This window comes from Manis javanica, chromosome 11 (assembly GCF_040802235.1).
Source record: "Manis javanica isolate MJ-LG chromosome 11, MJ_LKY, whole genome shotgun sequence".
Classification (NCBI taxonomy): Eukaryota; Metazoa; Chordata; class Mammalia; order Pholidota; family Manidae; genus Manis; species Manis javanica.
Window position 1 is genome coordinate 83452671 of NC_133166.1, and position 26477 is coordinate 83479147.

At 37.3% G+C, this 26477-nt stretch overlaps 1 protein-coding gene across 5 annotated transcripts in view; it reads left to right on the forward strand.

Annotated features, from left to right (window-relative positions):
• RABGAP1L (RAB GTPase activating protein 1 like) overlaps positions 1-26477 on the forward strand; it is a 685104-nt gene that overhangs the window by 451235 nt on the left and 207392 nt on the right. For all 5 annotated transcript variants that reach the window (XM_073216782.1, XM_073216783.1, XM_037013728.2 and 2 more), the window contains one exon: positions 15491-15532. In XM_073216782.1, coding sequence (XP_073072883.1) covers positions 15491-15532 — 42 coding nt within the window. The remainder of the gene's footprint in view (positions 1-15490; positions 15533-26477) is intronic.

Below are 26477 nucleotides of genomic sequence, written 5' to 3' on the forward strand. Positions count from 1 at the left end.
TTTAGGTTGCTTCCAATTCTTGGCTATTGTAAATAGTGCTGCGATAAACATAGGGGTGCATCTGTCTTTCTCAAACTTGATTGCTGCGTTCTTAGGGTAAATTCCTAGGAGTGGAATTCCTGGGTCAAATGGTAGGTCTGTTTTGAGCATTTTGATGAACCTCCATACTGCTTTCCACAATGGTTGAACTAATTTACATTCCCACCAGCAGTGTAGGAGGGTTCCTCTTTCTCCACAGCCTCGCCAACATTTGTTGTTGTTTGTCTTTTGGATGGCAGCTATCCTTACTGGTGTGAGGTGATACCTCATTGTAGTTTTAATTTGTATTTCTCTGATAATTAGTGATGTGGAGCATCTTTTCATGTGTCTGTTGGCCATCTGTATTTCCTTTTTAGAGAACTGTCTGTTCAGTTCCTCTGCCCATTTTCTAATTGGGTTATTTGTTTTTTGTTTGTTGAGGTGTGTGAGCTCTTTATATATTCTGGACGTCAAGCCTTTATCGGATCTGTCATTTTCAAATATATTCTCCCATACTGTAGGGTTCCTTTTTGTTCTATTGATGGTGTCTTTCTCTGTACAGAAGCTTTTCAGCTTAATGTAGTCCCACTTGCTCATTTTTGCTGTTGTTTTCCTTGCCCGGGGAGATATGTTCAAGAAGAGGTCACTCATGTTTATGTCTAAGAGGTTTTTGCCTATGTTTTTTTCCAAGAGTTTAATGGTTTCATGACTTACATTCAAGTTTTGATCCATTTTGAGTTTACCTTTGTATATGGGGTTAGACAATGGTCCAGTTTCATTCTCCTACATGTAGCTGTCCAGTTTTGCCAGCACCATCTGTTGAAGAGACTGTCATTTTGCCATTGTATGTCCATTTCCATGAAATTTTTTAAGGAAATAATATTGATAGCTTGTTTTCTCTGAAATAGTTCTCTGGCCTGTTTTGTGAAATTAATATGTTAATTTGAAATTTTTTGCTTATCTTTCATAATATGCTGTTCTTTTCTCACCATTAATCTGTCAAATTTTATCACTTTCAGATCTTTTCATTTGTATTTTTATTAAGCATAACTCATTCCATTATATTTTCTATATATTTTTAAGTAGCCAATTGTATATTGTTTCCTATTAAAATAGAATATCACCTTATAGAGGTGTGTACACACATGCACAGACCGAAATCACTGACAACATTTGTGAAATTTGGCACAAATTACCTATTTTCAACAACTTTCAAAGTGACCACTCTATTTCTTTTCTGTAGGCAAATGTCCTGATAGGGCATATAGACTAGCCCACAGTGTATCCCAACTTTCATGCTTCTATTTGATCATTTTATCTAATATGCATCATATTTATTCATTTTTTTAATGCATGAAATGTAATTTACCTTGATATTTTAAGTACTTGATGAGATTTTTTTGCATAGTTCAAATCCAGTATATTGATTTACTTACTGTGGGGAGCATCAACTATGTTTTCTTAGTGGATTATAACCTACATGAATATATTTCAAAGGACTGTTCCTTAGAGAATTGAATATGTTCCTTTCTTTTTTTTATAATACACGATTGACACTGATAGGGTCCAGAGAGATTATTTAAGGTCTTCATTTCTCTGACCACAATTTCTAAAATATACTTAATGCAGTATTAGTCTTATTTTTAAAGATACATTAGTTGCTTCTATTATCATTTTCAGCTAGATTCATACCCCTTAATTAACGTTACTATATAATTCTCATTATTTTTAGTGACATTTAATTTTGATGTTTGACTATAAGAACTTTGCACAACTGACCTTTATAAACATTTTAAATATTATGGAATAGCTATAGGCAGAGTTTAAGAGTTTTAAGATGTGCTTGTTAGAGGTATTGTGTAGTGGTTCTCACACTTGGTTATCAAGTATAAATACCCAGCACACCCAGGCCAATTATATTAGACTTGGAGGTGTTATTAAAACTTCCTAGGTGATTCTAATGTGTAATCAACTAGAAAGTTAAGGTAATACTTAGTTCTGAGTCTGGATTCATATTAGAGACTCCTGGGAATTTCTTTAAAATGCAAGTGGCCAGGTTCTACCCTGAAATTTTCATTTAAGTGATGCTGGAACTCCTGTGTCACTGTTATAAAAGCACCCCAGGTGATTTTAATAAATTACCAGGGTTGGAAACCACTCATCTAAAGAATAAAGAACTGAATTAGCATCAGGAAGCTTGTCATTCCAGTCCTGATTCTGTGAATTCAGATAAATCACCTAGCATGACTGAGCTGCCTTAGTAAAAGAGAGGTGTTAATATCAGCTTATATATTTGACAGATATTGTTACAGTCAAATGAAACAGTATACTCAGTTCTTTGCAGTAAGTGCTACACTGATGGTAGCAGTTAAGATTTACCATGTAATGGCTCCTGTACAGTGGTGTGTTTAGTTTGGTGCTAAATCCTATGTAGTTCTGGACAGAAAGATGCCACATCTCTCTCTGAGGCAGAAAGAAACTTGGGCTCCTTGGCTTTTCCCAGGGTGTAACATCCTGATTCCTAAAGTTTGCACTGCATTTTTATTCACACCAGGCTGCTGGTGGCTCTAGGCTGAGGAGGCAGGAAGTGAGAAAAGATAGAGCTGCTCCATCTGGCCATTAAAATAAAAGTTATAAGTTTAGTAACACCCTTCTTACACCTTCACAGAGACATGGTGGCCACAGTGGAGCTGTTTACCTCATCTCACTTTTCAAACTCCTTTTCAATGCTTTCCTTGTGTATCACTTCTACCCCCGCTGCACCTTGTGTTTCCTGCTTCATTGAAATTTACCCAAATACTGAGGGCAGAAAAAGACTTTGAAAGGGTCACCAAAGATGAAGATTCATTAAGGGTTTCCCAACAAGATACAAACCTCGAAACTTCTCCCTTGGAGGTGTTAAGAGTTTACTATTCAGAGTACTCCTGGTTTGTTAGCTTAGGTGCAAATTTCCACTGGATTTACCACCAGCAAAAGTACATACAATTTCTTGAGGCTTTTAAATCCTCTCAACTGTAGATTTAAGTGCAAATTCTTGAGCTCGATTTTTTTCTTTTTAATATAATTCTGCTTTGGGAATACTTAAAATATAAGTTCCTGCTTACCTCTGAAGGTGATTGGAATTTTCAGCCCCACCCCCCAGAGATGGTTAACTAATAACTATGCCTGGAGACAATATAATCCAAGTCTCAGTATGATTTATAGGGATTTGAGGAGAACAGAAGGTTGATTGCCAATTTTCATTGCCAAAAGAGCGTCTCTATAGGAAATACAAAGTGTTTTCCAGGTCACAGCTCTCCTTTATTATCTGGGGCTGGTGTATTACCTGTTTATAGTTTTATCCCCTATCCTACTTTGGGAGCCCCTTGGTGTAGGGATGACTACTCATCTGTGTAAGCATACAATGCTTGAATATACTAAATAGTCCTCAGAATGCCTGGCACACAGCTTTGATGAATGCTTATCAAATCCTCTAGTTTTATTTGTTTCTCTTATTTTACCTACCTTGTTTCTGAAAAGTTTATTTAATTCAGATGTTATTAATCTCTAAGAATTCTCCCCAGAGTCACTCATAATTAAGGACTCAGACTTTGTAGATTTACCTTGTTCAGTACTTATTTATAAAAACAAAGGCAAGTCAAGCAAAGATTTAAAAATCACCCACAATTAGACAGATGCATTCATATGTTACATTTATTTCTCAGCCCTCAAATTCTTGAACTCTCTGCCGCTCCTTAAAAAAACTAACAATTGAATCTATAATAAAAATGGAAAATATGTGATAAAACTGGGGAAAGGAAAGGTGGGAATCATCCAAGTTTTACTGTATTTTATACTAGGGCATTAATAGTACACACAGGGGAGTACTTAGCCTTGAGAGTTTTAAAACATTAGGGCTTCAATGAATTTGCATCCACGGCTGCTGTGGAGGTCCCTGAAATCTGTTTTTAGCTGCTGCTTGCTTTTCAGTGCTGCAATCCCGACCTCTAGTGGGCAACAAGAAACAAACCCCGGAACCACACCACCACCTCATTTTACTGGCCACTCCACTTAAGTCCATTATTTAGTCATCCTAAAAGATTGAGTTTTTAAAGAGTTTACAGTATGAGAAGCAAAATAAAGTAAAAAAAATTTTTTTGCTAAATGTTATAGTATTCCTTCTATGGGACCTTTATTTAAGAGCAGCTAGTATTTATTTCTTTGGTAATTACCTGTCACTTCTTTCTGTGGAAAAATTATAACAGAAGAAATCTATCAAAGAGAAGCCAGAAGAATTCTGTTCTAGTTACGTGATACGCATAACAAGTTACACCAAACCTGAGTGGCTTTAAGACAATGATTTTGGAGTGGGACATACTGAGGTTATGTAGCTTCCTGACATCATGCATTGACACAACATCACTTCTGTGGCATTTGTGCCCAGAAAGCATAACCTGAATTCAGTCATAAGGGAACATCAGGCCAATCAAATGGAGGGACAGTGTCAGAGTTCCTGCAGTACTCTTCAGCAGTATTATGTTCATGAAAGATAATGACTTTGATCTGTCACCTATACCAGATGAAAGAAGACACAGAGGCGTGACAGCTATTCCACGTTTGATCCAGGACTAGGTCCTGGACCAGAAGAAGGGCATTAGTGAGACAGTTGACAAAATTTGAATACTACTTTCTTTGTTTTGATAGTTGTACTCTCATTATATATTGACAAAGCCAGAAAAAAGGTATACAGGAACTCTTGGTATACAGCACATTTTTTTCAAAATCTGAAATTATTTTAAAATGAGATTTTTAAAAATGAAAAACAGTCACTTAATTTGTTTGCAATTTCATGTCAGGAATTTAGGAAGGAGGCAGCTGTGTGGTTCATTTCTGATGCACATGGCATCAGCTGGGGCACCTCCGGCTGGAAGATTCACTTTCAGGATGACATCGTCACTCACGTATCTGAAACCTTGGTGATCCTTGGCGCTAGCCCTTTCCTTTTTGTTTGGCTTCTTAGGGGATGGAAGTCTTAGTGTAATTGCACTTTGTACATGATGGCTGGCTTCCAAGAGCCAGTGCTCCAAGAGCTGGGGCATGGGAGCTGTCAGTTTCTCAAGGCCCCAAATACTGGCATAGCTTCACTTCTCTCACATTCTGTTGGTCAAAGTAGTAGCATAGTCTGCCCAGATTTAAGCAGAAAGGACAGAGATCCCACCTCTCAATGGGGAAATAGAAAGAATTCTGACCATCTTTAATTCATCACAGATATGCTAACCAAAGTCTCACTGACTTTGCGATAGAGATAGAATTAGTGAAAAAAGCATGTTTTTTTTTCCTGTCAGATGTTAAGTTCTAGTCCTGGTTTTATCATTTACTAACAGTGTGATGTCCCTGAGCCTCAGTTTTCTGTTCTCTAAAGTAGGGGAAGTAACACATATGCCATAGAGTTGTTGAGATAATTAGGTGAAAATATATATATATAAAATATGGGGTATGGCAGACAATAAATATGTGAACCTAATAATGATTGCCAGCATTTCTTGAGTACATGGTAAGTGCTCAGTTCCTTTGATAGGCCATTTATCTGCCATCTCATTTAGTCATAACTCCTTCCTGGTGGTGTGGCCCATGTTGACAGGTCAGAGAGGGCAGTACCCACCTGCTCTAGCTTTTGCTGTACTCGTCTGCAGGCCTGCTGCATTGACCTTGGCCACTTGGGCTTTGATCATTCCTTACTGCCTTGTTGTTAGGGTTTTCCATGTCCACATTGGTGTCCCTCTTGTTTTGATCCCTAAGGACCCAGGTGCTCACTTGCACTTTTTGACACTACCTTTTTAACTTTCCTCAGAGTTGTCAGCACAGTTTTTGACAGCTTCTTACGCAATCTGTCAGTTCCCTCAGAGCCCACGGTTGCCTGCTCATCAGAGCCCAAATGTTCAGTGTCTTTGTTTCAGTGGGAGCTCTGCTGTCAGCCTTCCTTTATGCAGGATTGTGGGCGCTCACTTGTTGGCCTACCCAGGAACACAGTGCTCTGCACTTTGGAGCAATTATTTAATTTGGGGCAATTACTTGTAGGTGTTCTTGAAAGTGAAGATTTTGTCAGGCTGTGACTGAACTTTGAAGCAGCAGCTTCCCAGTCGATTAAGGAACCACTTCCTCATGCACATAAATCGGATCTTGGTCTGTTGCCACCGGGGGAAGGTGGTGACCCTTTCTTTCCACAACAAGCTGAGTTTCCATCATCTTACCTCCTGCAAGCAGTCAGCAACGTTTTGTGTTTTTCAATCTGGAGACAAATAATAAAACTTGGCTTGGGTAGAAAACACCTTTTTGATATCTTTCTACTCTCTAGTATCAAGATTTACTTGCTTTTGAGTGGAAGGAATCACTTTAATCCTTTAGGAATTAGAGGACATACTAAATAATACCAGGTAAAGGATTTATTCATTCATTCACTTATTGTGTGAGCCATCTTCTCTAACTTAGTATTTAAGAGTATGATTTCTAGAGGGTCTGAGGTGGTGGCATAGGAAGACCCTGAACTCACCTCCTTTCATGGACACTCAGTCTACAGTTCTATAGAAAGCACTTCCTCCTGAAGAGGTCTTAAGGGCTGATTGCACAGCTTCTACACAGCAAAGGATAGAGAGGCCACGTAGGAACAGCAGGAGAGGCAGAGACACAGTAATGGTGGGAACCCACCCCGCTGCTCTGACCTACAGTAGGGAGGGGCACTCTGAGGGACTTCTGTGCAGATTTGCTTGCACTGAAGGAAGAAAAAAAAAAAACATGTTTAAAGGGCAGCTAGAACATAAGTAAAGGAAACCCATTTACTGACCTTAGACTCTCCACCAAATGTGGGACAGCTGCTAGAGCTGTCTCTGGGGATGGAGGTGCTGGTGAGCACCACGTTTACAGTGCCCCTTCACCTTGATAGCACAGATGGGAGCAGGGTCCAGGTGCTCTACCAGGCCTAGCTGTTCAGTAAGCTCCAGGACCCTAACCCACACCAGCTCCAACAGTCCCACCAAGGCAGCCCTGCACAAAGCTCCCTGGGACCACCTGGCCTCCATCCACTTCAGCTTCAGTCATCCTGCCAGGGCACCCCCTGCATGAAGGGCCTCAAGACCATAGGGACACATACACTACAGTTCCAGCCAGCCATCCAAAGTCACCAAGTGCACAGAGTTTAGAGGAGCTGTTCCTACACAAGCCCACTCCTTCAAGACTGAGAGAGGTAGCTGTTATGCTGTAGCACAGGAGCTTGGCTTCTGGCAGGTTAACTTTGGATTTGGTGAGACCAAAAGATGACAAGAGTGTGAGATGAAGGGTTCATACCAGGCTTTATTTGCGTGGTGGCCAGTTGAGTGCTGAAATCACTCTGTGCAAAAGCACCTGGTGGTCATCCTTTTATAACAGCATAATAGACAATAGTGGCTTACTGCCAGTGATTATGTAAGCATGCACTTGCACAGTGGGGCAAGATATATAAGTAGGAGACAGCATTGTACCTGCACAGTGGGTACAGGCATGAATCAGCATCCAGGTGAGTATCCTGGCCATGGTAACTACATATTCCCTACATATGCCTAATTCATAGAAACAAATACAGGGAAGTCAAAACAAAATAAGAAGACAGATACATATGCTCCAAATAAAAGAACAAGACAAAACTTCAGAAAAAGAACTAAATGAAACATGGGTAAGAAATCTACCTGATAAAGAGTTCAAAGTAATGGTTATAATCATGTCCACTGGACTTGAGAGAAGAGTAAATGAACTTGGTGAAAATTTCAACAGAGATAAAAAATATAAAAAAGAACCATGAGAGTTGAAGTATACAATAAATGGAATGAAAAATATGCTAGAGGGAATGAACAGCCGATGAAAGCGTGCAGTAGAATGGATCAGCAATCTGGAAAACGATTGTGGAAATCATCCAAGCAGAACAGCAAAAAGAAAAAAAAAATTTTAATGAGGGTAGTGTAAGGGGCCTCTGCAACAAGATCCAGCATACTAACATTTGTATTATAGGGGTCCCAGGAAAAGAGAGAAAGAGAAAACTTATTTGAAGAAATAATAGCTGAAAACTTCACTAATTCAGAGAAGGGACATTCAGGTCCAGAAACACAGTCCCCAAACAAGATGAACCCAAGGAGGTCCACACCAAGACATTTAATAATTAATACAGCAGAGCTTAAAAGATAAAGAAAGAATCTTAAAAGCAGCAAGTGAAAAGCAATGAATTATTTACAAGGAAAACCCCACAAGACTTGTCAGCTGATTTTTCAGAAGAAACTATACAGGCCAGAAGGGGAGGGGCTGGCACTGTATATTCAAAGTGCTGAAAGGAAAAATCCTACAACCAAGAATACTTTATCCGGCAAGGTTATCATTTGGAATTGATGAAGAGATAAAGAGAGCTTCTTGGACAAATAAAAGTTAGAGTTAATTACCACTAAACCAGCCTTACAAGGAATGTTACGGGACTTCTTTAAGTGGAAAAGAAAAAGCCATAACTAGAAGTAAGGAAATTATGAATGGAAAAAATTTCACTGGTAAAAGCAAACATATAGTAAAGATACTCATAAAAGTACTAAAATATCACACATAATGCTAATATAAAGGTTAAAAAGACAAAACTAATAAAATCCTATCTAAAAAATTAAGGGATTCACAAAATTAAAAAGTGTAAAATATGACATCATATACATAAAACATGGAGCAGGGGAGTCAAAATGTAGTGCTTTTAGAATGTGTTTGAACTTAGGTCGCCATCAACTTAACAGTGATAGATATTTAGGATGTTGAAACTCTTGGTAACCACACCAATAACCTACAATAGACACATGAAAACAATAAGGAGAAAGGAATTCAAGCATAACACTAAAGAAGCCGTTAATCACAAGGGAAGCAAGCAAGAGACAAAAAAGAACTACAAAAGCAACCAGAAAACAATTAACAAAATGGCAGTAAATACACACCTGTCAATAATTACTTGAAATGTAAATGGTCTAAATGCTCCAATCAAAAGCATAACTAAATGGACTGAAAAAAAAAGGCCTATCTATATACTGTCTACAAGAGACTCTCTTCAGACCTAAAACGCACACATACTGAAAGTGAAGGGATAGAAAAAGATATTCCATGAAAATGGAAGCAAAAATAATTTAAAAGCCAGAGGATCAATACTTATACCAGATAAGATAGACTTTAAAACAAAGACTGTAATAAGAGACAAGTACATCACATAATGAGAAAGAGATCAATCCAACAAGAAGATATAATATTTCCAAATATCTGTGCAACCCAAGAGGAGCATGTAAATATAAAAAAAATATTAACAGACAGAAAGGGAGAAATTGACAGTAATATAATAATCATAGGAGACTTTTATCATCCCACTTACATCAAAAGGATACATCACCCAGACAAAAAAAAACAATCAGTAGGAAGAGAGTGGCTTTGAACAACACATCAGACCAGATGGACTTAACAGATACATATGCAGAACTTTCAATCCAAAAACAGAATACATATACTTTTCCAGTGCACATGGAGCATTCTCCAGGATAGATTCCAGATTAGACTACGAAACAAGTCTTAATAAACTTAAGATGATTGAAATCAGTGGGCTATCGGAAAGAGAAATTAAGAAAGCAATCCTATTTATAATTACATCAAAAAGAATAAAATAACTATGAAGTAATTGAACCAAGGAGATGAAAAAGGCCTCTACTCTGAGAACTATAAGACATTGATAAAAGAAAATGAAGTTACACAAATAAATGGAAAAATATATCATGCTCATGTATTGGAAGAATTAAGATGTTAAAATGTCCAAACTACCCAAAGCAATCCAGAGATTTGAGTCAATCCCTATCAAAATACCAATAGTATTTTTCACAGAACTAGAGCAAATAATCCTAAAATTTGTATGGAATCACAAAAGACCCTGAATAGCCAAATCAATCTTGAGAAAGAAAAACAAATCTGGAGGTAGCAAGCTCCCTGATTTCAAACTGTACCACAAAGCTATGGTAATCAAAACAGTATGATCCTTGCACAGAAACAGGCACACAGACAAATGGAACAGAACAGAGAACCCAGAAATTAACCACACCTATGTGGTCAATTAACCAATGATAAAGGAGGCAAGAATATGTAATGGAAAAAGACAGTGTCTTCAATAAATGATGTTGGGAAAACTGGACAGCTACATTCAAAAGAATGAAAACCAGCCTTATACCATAAATAAAAATAGAGATAAATTAATTACTTAAATGTAAGACTTGTTACCATAAAACTCCTAAAAGAAAACATAAGCAGTGATCTCTTGGACATTGGCCTTGGCAATAGTTTTCTGAATATGCCTCTTCAAGGGAAACAAAAGCAAAAATAAACATATAGGACAACATCAAAATAAAAAGCTTTTGCACAGTGAAGGAAACCATCAGCAAAATGAAAAAAACCTACAGTATGGGAGAATATATTTGTAAATGATATATCTGATAAGGGGTTAATATCTAAAATATATAAAGAACTTAATGTAACTCAACACCAAAAAAAAAAAATCTGAATAACAAGTGGGCAGAGGACCTGAATAGACATTTTCTAAAGGAAGCATATAGATGGCCAATAGACACATGAAAACATGCTCAACATCACTAATTATCAGGGAAATGCAAATCAAAACCACAGTGAGCAATCACCTCACACCTGTTAGAATGGCTAGTATCAAAAGACAGGAAATAACAAGTGTTGGTGACAATGTTGAGAAAAGTGTACCCTGGTGCACTGTTGGTGGGAATGTAACTGGTGCAGCCACTATGGAATACAGTATGGAGGCTCCTCAAAGAATTAAAAATAGAAATACCATATTACCAGATAATTCCATTTCTGGGAATTTACCTGAAGAACACAAAACCAGTAATTTAAAAGATACATGCACTCCTATGTTTATTGCCACATTATTTACAATAGCCAAGATATGGAAGCAACCTGAGTGTCCATCAATACATGAATGGAGAAAGGAGAAGTGGTATATGTATACAATGGAATATTACTGAGCCATAAAATAGAATATGAAATCTTTCCATTTATTTGTGTAACTTCATAAATAAAATAGAATGTGTAACAGCCATAAAATAGAATATGAAATCTTGCCATTTTTAGAAACATGGATGGGCCTAGAGGACAGTATACTAAGTGAAATAAGTTGGACAGAAAAAGATAAACACCATATGATTTCACTTATTTGTGGAATTTGAAAAGCAAATGAACAAACCAACAAACAAAGCTCATAAATACATTCATAAATACAAAGAACAAAGTGATGGGTGCCAGAGGAGAGGGGGTTGGAGCAAGGAAAAAATAGGTGAAGGGGATAAAGTACAAACTTATAATTGTATAATAAATAAGTCACAGGGATGAAAAGTACAGCATAGGGAATATACTCAATAATATTGTCCTAACGTTGTAGGGTGACAGACAGTGACTTCACTTACTGTAGTGAGCATAAAGAAGAGTATCACTTCTAGAGTTACACTTTTTAGGTTCAGATCCACTTACTAGCTATGTGACCTCGGGATATTTACTTTAACTTCTCTAAATCTTAATTCCCTTGTTTGTAAAATGGAATTTAGATTGTCATGGGATTTAATAAAGATAGTTTTTCAATGTAATTAATTCAGATCTTGACATATAGAAAATGTCCCATGGATTTTGGCTCTTATTTATTATCTTGTACTTGGAGTTAGACCTCCTGCTAAGTAGCCATAATAACATATTTACTCGTTATTTTTACGCTTACTAATTTTCTGAATGTTTTAATCCTTTGAGTCCTATTAGGAACAGTTATTTACCCCTTGGTAACAAAGAAATTGCCATATATTAAATATTCCTGAAAAGGGGAGTCATTTTGAAAATGCACGACATCTTTCTCTTTAAAAATGTATTTCAAAAAATATATTTCAGCTAAATTAGGCAAAGATTGGATCATGTAAGTGCAGAATTAAGTAACAACAGGGGGCTGGCGGCTTGGAACAGTGAAGGGTGGTTTGCTCATAATTCATATCATTGTTGACTAGGAGGCTAAGGACCAATGCTTGCATTTACATTATCAGGACACATTTTGTTGTGAATAAAGAAATTGGTAGAATAGGTTATTTTTCCTGATTTCCAACAATTTAAAGGTCCAAAGGTATCTTTGCATACTCTGGCCATACTGTTCTACTTTAGTTTAAAGCTTGTTAAGTCTTTACTTCTCTTGATTTTTATGGGTTATGTCTAGTGCTTCATGTAAGCAAATGCAGTAATACCTTATTCTGAACTTGTTTAAAGGCTTGACACAAAAATTATTTCTGGTAACTGGAAATGATCTCTTTCGCTTCCCAAACTTAAAAAAATTATCTACTTTTTATTTGAAATATATACTATGCTCCCTTGTTAAGCACAATATTTTGAATGAATTAGAAGCATTCATGAATACTGTTGGCTTATCATTTTGAACTAATTTTAACTATTGAAGGCACCACTAAGTGGGCCCAGACAGCTATACATTTTATATATTTTTAAAGTGTATCTTCCATTTCTGTCAGATCTAATATTTAATTTTGACAACTGTCTCTGCAGGGCTAAACCCATCAAGCACACCTTTTGTCTTTTAGTCTATTTCTGATATGTATAAACTATAAAATCATATCACTGAACTAATTTGATCTTTATATGAAATTAAAACTTGAATGAATTTTTCTATCAGTGTTAGTGAAAGCTATTTTGGTTATTTAGAGATCTTGGTTTTTTAAAATTATTTCTAAGTTCTTATTTGTATATTTCAAACTTCAGTTGTCCAGTAGTTTGACTTCGAGATAATTGAAGAAAAGGGTTTCTTACTATAATTTGATAAATATTCTATCAATTAGTCTAGTTAGGTCCATAGGGAAAAAACTAAATCACAGAAAATTTGGAAGTCCTAGCATAGTTCAATCATTTGGTCACCAAATAAGTGGTTAATGTGTCTGGCACAACAGCCCCTTGAGGTGAAAGTGCCATTAAACTAGACATTAGGAAGCTTGGGAGATAATCTTTGCCTGCTACTGAATACATATATAACCTTAGACTGTCAAGGTCATATTATGAAAGTGAGAATCATAATACAGGTCGTTATGAGAATTTATGAGATTTCACTACTCCTGTGAAAACAAGGAGGTGGGGGAATGTTTGGGAGTGAGGTTGAGAATATAGCAGAATTAGGTGAACATGGAGTGGGATTCCCAAAGGGTATCTTGAAGGGATCATTAATTAAATAGCATCAAAAATTTTCTGTAAGCCTCTCCGAGAAGGAAAAAAGACAATTTTTTTTTTGAGAGGGCATCTCTCATGTTTATTGATCAAATGGTTGTTAACAACAATAAAATTCTGTATAGGGGGGTCAATGCTCAATGCACAATCATTAATCCATCTCAAGCCTAGTTCTCGTCAGTCTCCAATCTTGTGAAGCATAACGAACAAGTTCTTACATAGTGAACGAATTCTTACATAGTGAATAAGTTCTTACATGGTGAACAGTACAAGGGCAGTCATCACAGAAACTTCCGGTTCTGATCACGCATTATGAACTATAAACAATCAGGTCAAATATGAATATTTGTTTGATTTTTATACTTGATTTATATGTGGATCCCACATTTCTCCCTTTATTATTATTATTATTTTTATTTTTAATAAACTGCTGAAGTGGTAGGTAGATGCAAGATAAAGGTAGAAAACATAGTTTAGTGTTGTAAGAGAGCAATTGTAGATGATCAGGTGTGTGCCTGTAGACTATGTGCTAATCCGAGCTAGACAAGGGCAATAAAACATCCATGGATGCAGAAGCTTTCTCTCAACACGGGGGTGGGGGGGTGTGAGGTTCTAAGCTTCACCACTGTTGTTCCCCAATTTCTCACCTGATGGCCCCCCTGCGACTGTGCCTGTCTTAGGTTGTTCCTCCCTTGAGGAATCTTACCCGTCTCTGGCTAACCAGTCATCTTCCGGGACCATACAGGGAAATGTAAAGTTGGTAAGTGAGAGAGAAGCCATATTGTTTGAAAAGGTTAGTTTTTTACTTGTTTGCAGATTTATGCCCTGTGGCTTCTATGCCCAGCACTTGTCTCGAGGTGTCTTTACCACCTGGAGGAATTATGTTACTCGGTAAATTCGATATGAGGCACGAATTCTATTTAAGGGTTGTAATTAGGAAGGAAGAAGAAAAGCTATAGAGGTAGCATATGGAAGAAAACATGGGAGATTGAATATTTCTTTGACATATCTTCTTGTAGAGTACCTTAAGTATGTATAGGTTTTAAACGACTAACTTGTGCACACATATTAACATAATAGGAATACGGTGACATAAACAAAGCAAATCTATAATTACCAGCCATCTCCAGTGAAGCCAAGAAAACCATTTAGATACCCTAGGCATTTGTGAAAATTAGTCTATGATATGATGGATATTGTCCAACTGTACTTGAACAGTCTGAGAGAAATCAGACAAATTAAAGCAACCCATTTCTGGGGTCTGTTCACATCCCATATGTTCTTTTAACTGTAGATAGTCTATAGTTGTAAGATTTTGGAGCACTACAACTTGCACCCCTCCCAACTCCTGATTGAGTTCCAGCAGTACAGATCCGGTCAAATTCGTTGTCTCACTGTATGCACATGCCAGCCTAGACATCTCCCTCCTCATTCCAACGGCAAGTCCAGGAAACGGTGGGGTGGACGCCGCCACAACCGCAGCATCACCCGGATCCCTGTGGAGGCTTTTTGATGATCATCCCCAGGCACGAGTCCTCCAGAGAGTGCTGATGCCGGAAGCTCCTCCTCATATCATATCTTAGTTCATTTTCTGGGTATCCAAGTTAGGCCTTGATCTTCTGCATGGAAACAAACAGACCCTTTGCCCACACTTTGACATGCCGTCTATACCACTGTGTAGAACTCATTGGAGGTCAGCACACAGGAACTGCTTTTTTTTTTTTAAATCTTTAATCTACACTTACATGAAGAATACTATGTTTACTATGCTCTCCCCTATATCAGGTCCCCCCTAAAAAACCACCTTATGGTCACTGTCCATCAGCATAGCAAAATGTAGAATCACTACTTGTCCTCTCTGTGTTGTAGAGCCCTCCCTCCCCTTTCTCCCTCCCCCCATGCATGCTAATCTTAATACCCCCCTTCTTCTTCCCCCCCTTATACTCCCTTGCCCACCCATCCTCCCCAGTTCCTTTCCCTTTGGTACCTGTTAGTCCATTTTTGGGTTCTGTAATTCTGCTGCTGTTTTGAAAACAGACCTTTTAAAAAATTTCATGGTTTAATTATTATTGTATATGAAGATGAAAGCAATTAGGGGTTATATTAAAGATACATGGAAGTCTTGGGAAAATAATAAAATAGTGATAGATATGGCAGTATTGATTTTGACTCTCTTTTTTTATTTCAGGGTTTGAACATAATCTTTCATGTAGCCTTGGCTCTCCTAAAGGTAAGTGTGTTTTTAACTTGAAGCTACCAAGCTGTCTTACCTCTCTGTCCTTGGAACTGGCTGTAATTCATTGTATAGCCTTTGACTCATTCTGGATTCTTGAACAACAAAAAAAGGACTTCTCTGAATAGCTCGGATCAACTCCCCTGCTGTCATCCCTTTATATCACTGTTCATTTAGAGTTTATTTCTTTTTTTCTTATAATCCACCTAATGTTGCTATTGTACTCCTTCAGTAACATATAAAGATGTTTTCATTCATTCGAGTTGGATGATATAAGAGAAGTTAAAACCTGTGTCCTGTCAAAATGATGCCAGATTTTTTCTTTTACTACTTCTTACCATAGTAACATCCCTGGAGGTACCTAAACATACAATTGAATTACTAGAAAGGTTCTGTAATATACCAACTAAAAAAGAAACTGCTATGTTTCAATTTGCAGTTCTTTTTCTGATAGCAAGAAATTTATAAGACACTTTAGAATTCAATTGTAATTATCTTGTTGGATTTTATATCAACATATCAGTGCAGCTTTAACAGTGTGCTAACAGCAGAACATTTGCTGCAGAGATAGTGAAAATAACCTGGCTGGTTTTTGTCCTTCAGTCAAGGATGACATTCCTTTATTGAAGGCGATAATTGCCTTGTTTATAACAAGATGTGGGCTCACCCTTTTCCCAGTAAAATACAGTGGTTAAAATTGCAGACACTGGATTCAGATGGATTTGGTTCTAATTTCAGCTCTAGTGTGACCTTGGGCAAATTAAGTGTTAGAATCTGAGTTTTAAGATAACAATAGAAATGAATTTTGGGATGTTGTAAGAATTAAATAGGATGATACATAAAAGTCCTTAAGATAGTATATAAAAAATTTTATTGCCTAATAAGTGTTGTCACCTTGTGATTACTGCTGTATTCACAAGGTAACTCTGAATTCCCAATCATTCTTGCAAATTTCCCAAAAGATAATGATTTGATATCTTCGGAGAGCCTCCAGATATTTTAGGAGCTTCTGTACTTAACCATCAAATACCTTGATCTAAAACAAAGGCATGATGTAATGCGGGCCCTATGCAACTTAAGAAGTGGGTTGCTATTTCTCCTCTGTTATTCTGTTAAAATGTTTGTTTTTTGTGAAGTTCACAAAATGTGCTTTTTTTTTTAAATTGAAGTATCATTGATACACAATCTTACATTGGTTTCAAATGTACAACACAGTGGTTCAACAGGAAACCATGTTATTAAATGTTACTTCCTGTAATGCAGTTACTGTCTGTCAACATAGAAAGATGTTACAGAATCATTGATTCTATTCTCCATGCTGTACTACTGGCCCTGTGACCAACTTACATTGTGATTGTGAATTATTGTGCCCCTCATAAAATGTACTTTAAATTGGTCATTAAACCATTTTGAGTTTAAACGTGAACAATTGTTACGCCAAATTTTTTTTAGAAGTTAGGAAACTATTTAAAATATTCTTGATAAAATAACAGAAACATAATTTGCAAGTATTTTTTAGTGAATTCATAAATCTCTGCTTCTAAGTTTTTTTCTTGTCATTAAATCAGAACCAAAACTTTCTAAGGTACTTTCTGTATTGGGCTGGAATAAGACATTTAGAGTTCCTAAGCCATGAAAGTATTTTGTAATTCAGATTAAAAACAATATTAAACTATAAAGAAATGTAAGGAAGTTCAACAAAGTTCTGATTTTTCCTATCATGTCTAATCTTTTTTAAGTCTCACATATTGCATCTTTTCCAGAACACCTTCCCACACTTTTTTATGATCTTTCTCTCTTTTCAAAGTTATCTTTAACTCTCTTCTTAATCTCTGATCATTACTAAGTCACCAACTCCTTTTGGTTCTACTAGAGAGTTTTTAGAGTCACCTCACTTTGGTGGTATTAAGGGTTCCTTGAAAAGGGAGGTAAAGCACCTGAGTTGGGATCTGGATCTTTATTCAGCTAATTCATGTTGGATTAAGGATCGCTCAAATCAGAAAAGTGAATTTATAAGGCATAACTCGTCTACTATTAGTATCTTCAAATTAGCAGAAGAGGAATGGGGGGAATGTCTTGATAGAGAACCAGAAAAATTCCAAAACTGGGCCTTGTTTACTTGAGAGGTAAAAAGTCAGTTATTAGTTAGTTTCATGCTCATTAGTTAAGTATTCCTTTGACCTTCCAAAGGACCATTCCCCCTTCCCTTTCTGTTGGCGATGGAAAGAAGGCTCAACCATGCCCGAGAGGCTGTTTCCCCACAGGACCATATCTGAATACCATAGGGGGTTAAAGAAAGAGAAGTGAAGAGCAAAACACCTTGAAAAATGCATAGTGGATCTCAGTTCTCCTCTGTCTTTGATTCAGTAACCTGGGTTTAAAGGTCCTGTTTCTGTGCATGAAGATGGTGACATAAGAGAAGACTGAAATTATGGCTGTGGTTTCTGCAGCTGCCATTCAGTTTACAAAATTAGAAATCTAAAGCCCAGGTAGAATGAAGCAATCCATAGACATTCTTTTGAGTTTGCAATGGCTTTTGCACATTCAGCTCATCTTGTAACTCCCAAGAAGGAATGCCTGTTGTCCTCTTGGTGGCAGCAAAACATTCCTGGGAACAGAAGCTCATTGTTCAACTCATCCAATTCTGTGACACAGATACTCCTTTCAGTTGGCTTCCCCGTCCAACATAATTTGTCACTGAATGTTTAGTTTGCTTGTAACTTTTCTCTGGTATATCTTCAGTTCGGTGATAGGTTAGTTTTAGAATGTAAGCATGTAAGCACAAATGGAGGTTTCTAATAGTATGAGATACTCAAGTAATTCTAAAGTTCTAGAAATAATACATTTTATGGGTTAGGCATCTCTATATAAAAAATGTTTATCATTATAGTATATGCATGAATTATATAATACCAGAAATTTGTTGAAATGATTTCTCATTATTTCTCATGAGACAATCCAAAATGCCAGAGCAGGAGGTTAGTTGACTAAGCATGCCATGTTCCAACTTGTTAGTAATTAATAGGAACTTAATGTACCCTAATAAATATGAAGTTACTTGACAGAATAACAATGAAATCCAATGTCCTCCTTGTCCAGTTTTAGTGAGTGAACTAAGCACTTATTGCACAAACTTATTCAAGCTTTCCCCCCTTTTACTTAAAAATCTCTGTCCATCTTCCTCCTCTGCTGTGCTCTGTCCTCAATGAAGTTATGCTCTGACTTCATCCCAAGGTTAACTTCCCACCTGGGTCCTTGATCCCAGCTTTCCTGGCTCCCTTTGGAGAAGCCTGTGATGGTTGGTGGGCTCACTTACCCAATGGACATTCAGTGAGTGCCTTCATCGGCAGGTCCTGGGTCAGGTGTGGGAGCAGAGAAGACAGTCTGTGACCTCAAATTGTCCCGAGTCTGATGGGGGAGGACAGAGAAGTAGATAGTTACAATTCAGGGTGATTACCCTGGAGCATTAAAAGAGAGCTTCAGGAGCTGCCAAATTAATTCTGGGAAAACCAGGAAGGATTTCCTAAAGGTGTCAACTAAACTGAGAGGAGGGCATTTTAGGCAGAGTGGACAGCATGCCAAAGAGGCATGAGGAAGACTGGCCAAGGCAAGTCCTCTGCTGTGGTGCTTTGGAGGGTGATGCACAGGATGAGGTTCTGAAGGCCTTTGCTTCTGTTTCTGCCACCAGTTGCCTGTGGGATTGTAATCAAATCATCTAACCTTTCTAGCACTTAACTTCCTGATTTATAAAATAAAGGGGAAAGAAAATATGTTTTCTAAGACTCTAAATCTCTGTTACCAATCGAAAAGCAATGCTATATCTATGTATATATCTATATATTTATATTACATGCACACCCTATATATAGTGTGTATATATATATGTATACTATATCTCTATATATATTACACACACACCCTATATATACAACCATGTCAATCCTTTAATGAATAGATAAGAATCATCTTAAAAATAGCATGTTTGGCTGAAGTTTTTCTTCTTCTCTCACATAAAAAGAGTTTGCAGAGCAATATAATAAAAGTAGTAAAGGAATATTTAATGTATTAATAGTAAAAAATGAATACAAATTGTTTTCAGTCCCACTTAAAAGCCTCTATAGCACCATCCTTGAATGTGAACAACCTGTTTGTTCCAAATTATGAAATGTGATTGTGTGTGTGTGTAAGGTGTGTGTATAGTGCAAACACATTGGTAACTACCATTCTCCTCACCAGATGTTTCCAGATACCCAAGTAATATGTTGGATCCATATAAAAAAATCTGACAAGTATTATCAATAGCTGTGTAATTGGGCAGCATGAACTCTCAAATGCATTGCAAAAAATTAACAAATAATTTCAGATATAAATGTATACATGTCTGGTTAATTAATATATGATAAAGGAGTCATGAATATATAATAGAGAAAATAATAACTGGTGTTGGGAAAACTGGACAGCTACATGTAGGAGAATGAAACTGAACTAGGGTCTAACTCCACAAGTAAACTTGAAGAAGATCAAAGAACTGAATGTGAGACATGAAACCATAAAACTCTTAGACTAAAACAAAGGTAAAAATCTCTTAAACATCAGCATGAGCAATTTTTTTCTGGATACGTCTCCTTGGGCAAGGGAAGCAAATAAAAAATGAAGAAGTGGGACAATATCAAACTAAAAACCTTCTGTACAGCAAAGAACACCATCAGCAGAACAAAAAGGCATCCTACAGTATGGGAGAATATATTTGTAAATGATTTATCCAATAAGGATTAACATCCAAAATATACAAAGAATTCATATGCCTCAACAACAAAAATCCCGACAAATAACTGGATTAAAAAAATGGGTGGAGGACCTGAGCAGACTTCTTTCCAAAGAAGAAATACAGATGGCTAACAGGTGAAAAGTTGCTCCGTATCGCTAATCAGCAGGGAAATGCAAATCAAAACCACAGTGAGATATCACCTCACACCAGTTAGAATGGCCACTATCCAAAAGACAAGAAATAACAAGTGTTGATAAGGATGTGGAGAAATAGGAACCCTCCTACACTGTTGGGGTAATGTAAATTGGTACAACCACTGTGGAAAGCAGTATGGAGGTCACTCAGAAAACTAAAATTAGTATGGAGGTTCCTTAAAAAATTAAAAATAGAAATGCCATATGACCCAGTAATCCCACTTCTAGGAATTTACCTGAAGAAAACAAAATCCCTGATTCAAAAAGATATATGCATCCCTGTTTATTGATACATTATTTTACAATAGCCAAGATATGGAAGCAACCTAAGTGTTTGTCAATAGATGAATGGATAAAGAAGAGGTGGTACATATACACCCTGGGATATTATTCAGATGTAAAAGAGAAAGAAATCCTGCCATTTGCAACAATATTGATGGACCTAGATGGTATTATGCTAAATGAAATAAGCCAGGCAGAGAAAGACAAATACCATATGATTTCACTTATTTGTGGAATATCAAAACAAAACAAAATGAACAAAATAGCAGTAGACTCATAGACACTGAGAAGGGACTGGTAGTTACCATGGTGGAGGGGTTGGGGGGAGTAGGTGGGGAGGGTGAGGGGATAAAAGGGAACAAAAATTCTCAGTCATTATACAAGTTGATCACAGGGATGGAAGCACATGGAGAATACAGCCAATGATTCTGTAACATCTTTCTGTGTTGACAGTAACTCTACTAGAGGAGGTGAGGATTTAATAATATGGGTAACTGTTGAATCACTGTGTTGTACACTTGAAACCAATATAAGATTGTATATCAATGATACTTCAATTAAAAAAGGAAAAAGGAACAAAAATAATTAACAAAATTAATCGTAATATACCTACATTTTTGAGCACTTAAAATATGCCTGGTTCTATGCTAAGTACTTAAAACTAATCTCCATGACCTTTTTTTTTTATTGTAGTAAAATATAACATAAAAGTTACCAATTTAACTTTTCTAAGCATGTAATTCAGTGACATTAAGTGCATTCACATTGCTGTGTGGTCATTACCACCGTCATCTCCAGAGCTCGGTCACCTTCCCAAATGGTAATCCTGAGTCCATTAAACACTTACTCCCCATTTCTTCCCACCCCCAGCCCCTCGCAGCCACCATTCTACTTTCTGTCTCTATGACTTTGACTTTAGGAACCTCATTTAAGTAGAATCATACAGTATTTGTCCTTGTGTAACTGGCTTATTTCATGTAGCATAATATATGACCTTTAATTTTAAGGACACTTGGAGGAAGAGAAATAAATTGAACAAAACAAGGAATACATGCCACAGGCATGAACCTTTATAAACATACATGAGGTTTGGTGATTATAACCCAAAGTCTTTAATTTCCTCAAAAGGTCTTAAGTCAAATCTTCCTAGATTTGGATTGGATTCGCCTTTTCTTCCAATATCTCACAAAAAGGACAATGTGTGGTTTACCTGCTCCAAGGTTAACACAATCAAGTCACAAGTGACTTTATCAAAACATCTAAAAAGAAACTGATCTCATCAGGAAGGGGAGAGGTCTCTTGAATCTTTAAACATCAGTCAGTAAACATAATATTGTACACCTGCTCTGCTTTCAAATTACTGACCAAGACCCAGTGACACATCCTTGAGCATTTATAACCTGACAGCTTACAGACAGTTCTCTAATTTATGAAATGGTTGGTCTGAGTCAATATCCCCATTTTACAGATGAGGAAACAAAGGGTTTGAGAAATTAAGTGACTTGGCTAAAAGCATTCAAATAAGTAAATGACACACCAGACTCAGAACTGGGCCTTTCTTACCTTAGAATCAATAATCTCAGATACTGACCTGCAGTCTGAGTGTGTGTTATATACCTTACAGTTGCCCTGTGAAGAAGAGATTCTTATTCCCACATGGTAGTCAGTCCCAGTAGCTCTCACTCAGAATCCCATGCTTTTTCATATTGTAGCAGGAGACCCTTAAACTGTAGTGAAATCAGCTTCCATTTCACAAATCCATGCTGACATCGTAATATGATTGTAAGGAAGATTTTTATCCAGGTTGTTTGAAGACTGTGAAGGGAAGGAAAACGTTTTCTTCAACCCTCAAAGGGTCCTTGGCTGGCTTTGAAAATTAAACTGACAAAGACACGTTAACAGAAGAAAAGTATGCACATTTATATAATATGTTTTACATGACACAGGAGCCTTCAAAAGGAAAGAAGACCTGAAGAACTGGTTCAACTTGAGTGTTTCTATGCTAGGTTTGATGAAGAGTGGAAAGCCATAGGAAAATGTGATAGGACAAGGTGGGGAGGCTATAACCTAAATATAATCAACTGGGAAAACTTTGCAAGGCCTGCATGTTTCGGGTCTTCTCAGTATCCCTGTCTTGGAGATGAGGAGGTGCCTCTCTTCCAGATATAGCCTCAGGGGAGAATGGGAGGGGGCGGTCAGAGAAACCTGCCTGCCTCTGCTTTCCGTAAACTCCTTCAGCTTAAAATACTCAACATGCCAAGGTGCTGTATTTTGGGGTAGTGTATTCTGAACCCCATCAACTATGTGTTCAGAGATGGTTGTCCCAGTTTTAAAAGGTCACTGTTTGAAGAGGACAGAGGCAGAGACATTGTTACATCTTCAAATAATTGAATTTTGGCTAATGAAAACAAATGCACCACTGAGAATGATCATGAAATGAAATACTCTATATTTTGACTGGCTGCAATAATACTTGATTCCTGAGTTCTGCCTATCCATTTCTTCTTTCATAGCCTTTAAGGTGTATAAAGCCATTCTGAATCCTGTTTAATGCCCTACTCAAGCTCCATTTCACCCCAACTAATCACTGTGTGTGAGCTGATTGGAGGGAGCTATTATCAGGAGACTTTTGTCAGAGGATGTCACTGTCCAATAAGTTTTTATGACCCTTTTTATCTCCTAGAGTCTCTGTTATTGCTTTTCAGTATGAAGTAGACTAATTTTCTTCATTAAAGTGCTGACAGAGTTGATGACTCACTGTGGTAATCGATTGATATTATCACAATAGTATAACCAGTCAGAGGAAATTCAACTTTAGCATCTAAAAAATCTATTTGATTGTTGGTTTATGCAGATTGAGAAAGATTGAAATACGCTACTTTTACTGGAAATACAATAACCAAAAACCCCATAGGCTTACTCTTTTTTACTCCTTTCTTGTTTTCCTTTGACTAAAGAAATTTGGTTTTGGCAAGGCCAAATGAATTTAGAACAAAATCTTTTATTTGTGGTGTATATACCTTGATTAATTAGGGTATATGCTAAGCTGCTATTTAAAAAGAGAAAGAGCGCATGAAGGAGAAACTATAGAAATAGAGCAGTTTAAGTAAGATAGCTGATTACTCTCACATGTACCTGTCCAGAAGGAGGAGGATTGGTTGCCCACAAAGACAGGCAGCTGAGCTCCACAAGGTTACTCAGGGACTTAGGTTTTCCATAAATTTTTGCTCCATCATCTCCTAGGATATTATCCTCATGTATTTGGCTAAAACTAGATCAGTGCCACATCCAAGTTTCACTTTGGAGGAAGAGGGAAATTTTAAGCAAAGATTTGAGGCAAGCAATTCCTTTTAAGCAACTAGTGAGGAAGTTGAATATATTACTTTGGCTCACATTCCACTGACAAAAATTTTGCCTTTGGCCATACTTAGCTGCAAGGGAACTAGGAAAGACAGTCTCAGCAGATTGTGCCCTGTGAAAATTCTTATGTCTTTGGAGGAAGGGGAAAATTTTTTAGAGAATAATTAGCAATTAGTCATAGTTTGCTCCTCTGGCCATTCAATATCTGTGATCACCTTTATTCCCACATAAATACTCCCTCTCTCCCAAAGGGGACATTCGAAAGTCCCATTTGGTTACCTCATGTGCTCAAAGCCAAGTGTCTCCAGATGACACACAGTGCTGTCTGTCAGGTCTGGGATGATTCCTCAGAGTCCAGTGACAACGTATCCGATCATCTCACGTCTAGTGCACAGGAGTGGTAGGGAAAGGTTAATTGCAGCGAAAGCTCTAATTCAGACAAGGGGGGCATGGGGAACAGGCCATAGTTGTGACCTGTTTATAATATTCCCTTGTAGAGAAGTTTCCTTGGCTAGCCCATCTGGCTGCCCCCCGAATCTAATCTTGAGGAGCTATACTGTTATTCATTTTCCTCCATCGTGACATCTAAAGTTAGTGCTAGAGACCACACTCTCCTTGGAAGCTGTACAGTTTTCAGTGCTTGCTTCCTATCTGCATATTTGGAAGCCTGAGAGTTGTTTTAAGGATCAAACATACAAAAGCTTTTTTAAGCAGCCTTTTGATTTCTTTTGGGGATTAATTCCCCTGATATTTTTGTAGGCTTTTGGTTTTTTGCATCCAATTTGTTTGAGTAAACAGATCCAAAGATCAGTTCTGAAATCTTATAGTTTATTTATTTGTCTGTTTTGAATGGCCTATTCTCTTCTTCTCCCATTTTTTTAGTAATTACCCTGAGGCAGTGAAAAACCACAAGCTCAGCTGGCAAGGCTATACTCATAATTTGATCTTTGCCTCTTGTTTGGCTCTGTATTTTGGCTGAGAGATACTAGTGAAAAAAATGTAAAACCTATTTATTCTCTGTTTGGGGGACCAGTTATATTTTCAAATCCAGAGGCTTAAATTCACTGTGCTTGCTTAGTTCATGTTACTGGACCACTTTCCAACTTGTTCCTTAGACTGACAGTTATCATAGATACGTACATGGTCTATGCTTTCTACCTTTTATGTTGTCACAGGCAACAGTTTTGCCAATATTGTGACATGACATTAAAAGGATTTCCTGCCTGCTGTGTTTGTTTTCTTGCCCTGTCTTTCACTCAACGGTGAAGCCAAGAAACTTGTTTTAAATTTTAATTTTGGCAGCACCTCACTTTTGGGTACTAATTTCTGTAATTAGAGAATAGATGAAACTTTCACACCAACCCAAAATGCAGTGGCTAAATAAGAAAGAAGGTTTTTTTCTTTTTGTGTGACAGACTGTAGAGGGAGTCCTGTGGTCCAGGCCTGTGTGCAGCTCAGCTCCATGAGTTCTTTCACAGACTCAGGTTCTTTCATCCTGCTCTATAGAAGGGTTACACAAACTCAGTACTGTTGACATTTTGTACCAGGTAATTCCTTTTTTTTTTCCCTTAGCAATACTTTTTTTTAAAAGTATCATTGATATACAATCTTATGAAAATTTCACATGAACATTATGTGGTTTCACCATTCACCCATATTATCAAGTCCTCACCCCCCTGTTGCAGTCACTGTCTATCAGTGTAGTAAGATGCTATAGGGTCATTACTTGTCTTCTCCATGCTGTACTGCCTTCCCCATGACCTACCTATATTGTGATTGTGGATTATAGTGCCTCTTAATCCTCTTCTCCCTCCCTCTGCACCCACCCTCCTCACCCCCTTCCCTTTGGTAACTGCTAGTCTCTCTCAGAGTCTGTAATTCTGCTGTTGTTTTCTTCCTTCAGTTTTGCTTTGTCATACTCTACAAATGAGTGAAATCATTTGGTGCTTCTCTTTCTCCACTTGGCTTATTTCACTGAGCATAATACCCTCTAGCTCTATCCATGTTGTTGCAAATGGTAGGATTTGTTTTCTTTTTATGGCTGAATAATATTCCATTGTATATATGTACCATATCTTCTTTATCCATTCATCTGTTGATGGACACTTAGGTTGCTTCTATATCTTGGCTGTTGTAAATAGTGCTGAGATAAACATAGGGGTGCCTATGTCTTTTTGAATCAGGGATCTTATTTTCTTTGGGTAAATTCCTAGGAGTGAAATTCCTGGGTCAAATGGTATTTCTATTTTTAGTTTTTTGAGTAACCTCCATATTGCTTTCCACAATGGCAAAACTAATTTACATTCCCACCAACAGTGTAGGAGTGTTCCCCTTTCTG